Raw genomic sequence first — 2,147 nt, 5'->3', positions numbered from 1 at the left:
TAACTTTATAATTTTTTTTTTTTGTTTTTTTTTACAAAAGATGGAAATGTTCTTGATTGGCTAATGAAGATAAACATAAGTACCAAATTGGCCAAATTGAAAACACATGGACTAAATTGACCCAATGATTAAAACACATGGACTAAATTGACTCAATGACTAAGACACATGGACCATTTTAACATTTAAGCCTAAATTAAATGGTTTGCATTTGTTCAAAAAAAAAAAAAGTTTCCAGGTTTAGGGGCCGCACCCTAACGATGAATGGTTTAATTAGATTACTAGGGGTAAACTCTTGGGAAAATCACGTTAGAGCAATATGGTATATACATGGCAACATATTCATATTTGGATTTGGGACAATGAATGTAAATGTGTGACGAGAGAATCTGGCTCAGATTTTATCAGGCACTTTCCCTCCATTTGCCAATACCTTTCGTAATTGGTAACAAACTGAAAGCTTTCACCTAACCTTTTTTGCAGGCACTGTTTGCTGAAGGTGCATGAAGGTCGACCCTCTTTCAGCCCTATAAAACTGTAACACTTTCTCTTCCCCATCCCATCCCTTCTGCTACGCGCCTCCTATCGCTCTCTGTCTTTTAGTCCCTTTAAAACTCTCGCTCTTCCGCTCTCGTTCTCTCTTACTTTCTTCATCAAGATGTCTATGTCCGCAGAACCCTCATCTCTTGATGTATTTACTGAATCTGAAAATGACCTCTCTAAATTCCCAGAAGCCGAGTTCGTGGAAAGCCATGAGATACAAGCCCGTGTTGATCCAAAAGTAGTAATTAGACCTATGGAGGGCTATAGTAGTAGTATCCGAGAGCAAAAATTGCAACAAGTCAAACGCTTGCTTCGGAAAATGATTTCTGTAAGTCCCAGCCTCTTGACTAATTCGGACCCTCAATCCCTAATTAAAAGTACTTGGTATAATGGGAATTTGAATATATGTTAATTGTCTCACCATTTTCATTTTACACAGGCAAAAACAGCAGAGTTGAAGGCGAGGTGGTCTGATCATGAAAACATGCAAATTGTAGTATACCAACCACCTAAATACCCCATGAATATAACACCAAGCCTCCAAGTATAATTTCATTCGTTTAATTAACCCTAGAATATATATGTGTGCGTTTCACTCTCACCTAACTTTTTTTGCATATCCAACCACAGGTAGCACAAGTCCAAGACAAACCGACAAAATCACCGACCACGGTGATCGGAGAGGAGGTGGTGTCATTTGAACTGCCCACAGAATTCTCTGAGGATTTAAAGACGGTATATATATACATATAGCTTTACTATTATATCAACTAATTGTAGTGTGAAATGTCTAATAATAATATCATGTGTTTGTGAATGGCTACAGTTGATACCGGAGGGGCCTCCTCACCGATTTTCTTTCTCTGAAAGACTAGATGGCTGGAGGATTACTCAAAGACGACGAACCAAGGGAGGGAAGGACACGGTAATTTAATTCATTCCCGTTATATATAATACAGATATTGAGTGTTTTTTTTTTTTTTGTTGGAGAAATTCATTAAGTAATTTTGAAAACTGAGTTTTCTTTTCTTTTTCCCCTAAAAACCCTAGATTTATAAACTGTTGATTAAAATCTTTAAAATACATTGGACTAAAGTAATGTCATATATTTTTTTAAATTGAAATGTTTCATGCAGTTCTATAGACATGAGAAATCAAACTCTTGCCTGATGAGATCGATTGTCGAGGCGGTTAGATTTATGATGTATGAGAAATTCCCTAAACAAGGAGGGGCAAGCTCAGATGACGAGGTGAGTTAGATTGATCAATTTAATGTACGTAATTGATTTCATTCACTATATATATTGTATATATTTCGCATATAAAACTCTGAAATAAATAATATACGCAGTTGATTTTGCTCACTATACAATATTTCTTGGTTTATTTTAAGGAGATAAGGACAAGTTCAGCACCGAGACTGAGAAAAGCGTCGGATGTTGACTGTTACAACAATAAAATCTCAGAGGAAAATGTGCAGGGTTTTGATGGCGAACCCTATACAGAAGAAAGGGTGACAGAATTTTTTAAGTCAGCCTATGAAAACTTGACGAACCTGAAAGTTATTCATAAAATGGAGACCGAAAGAAAACCTGTGAAGGTTC

At 36.4% G+C, this 2,147-nt stretch overlaps 1 protein-coding gene across 1 annotated transcript; it reads left to right on the top strand.

Moving 5' to 3' along the window:
- Positions 1 to 374: 374 nt before the first annotated feature.
- Positions 375 to 1,456, top strand: LOC137744658 (uncharacterized). Its single transcript, XM_068484429.1, has 3 exons — positions 375 to 871; positions 983 to 1,087; positions 1,174 to 1,456. The coding sequence occupies exons 1-3, from the start codon at positions 659 to 661 to the stop codon at positions 1,294 to 1,296; spliced, it is 441 nt and encodes a 146-aa protein (XP_068340530.1). The 5' UTR covers positions 375 to 658; the 3' UTR covers positions 1,297 to 1,456.
- The last annotated feature ends 691 nt before the right edge of the window (positions 1,457 to 2,147 follow it).

This window comes from Pyrus communis, chromosome 9 (genome assembly GCF_963583255.1).
Source record: "Pyrus communis chromosome 9, drPyrComm1.1, whole genome shotgun sequence".
In the NCBI taxonomy this organism is placed as follows: Eukaryota; Viridiplantae; Streptophyta; class Magnoliopsida; order Rosales; family Rosaceae; genus Pyrus; species Pyrus communis.
The sequence above is the reverse complement of the archived record's forward strand: the minus strand, read 5'-3'. Positions and strand labels throughout refer to the sequence as shown.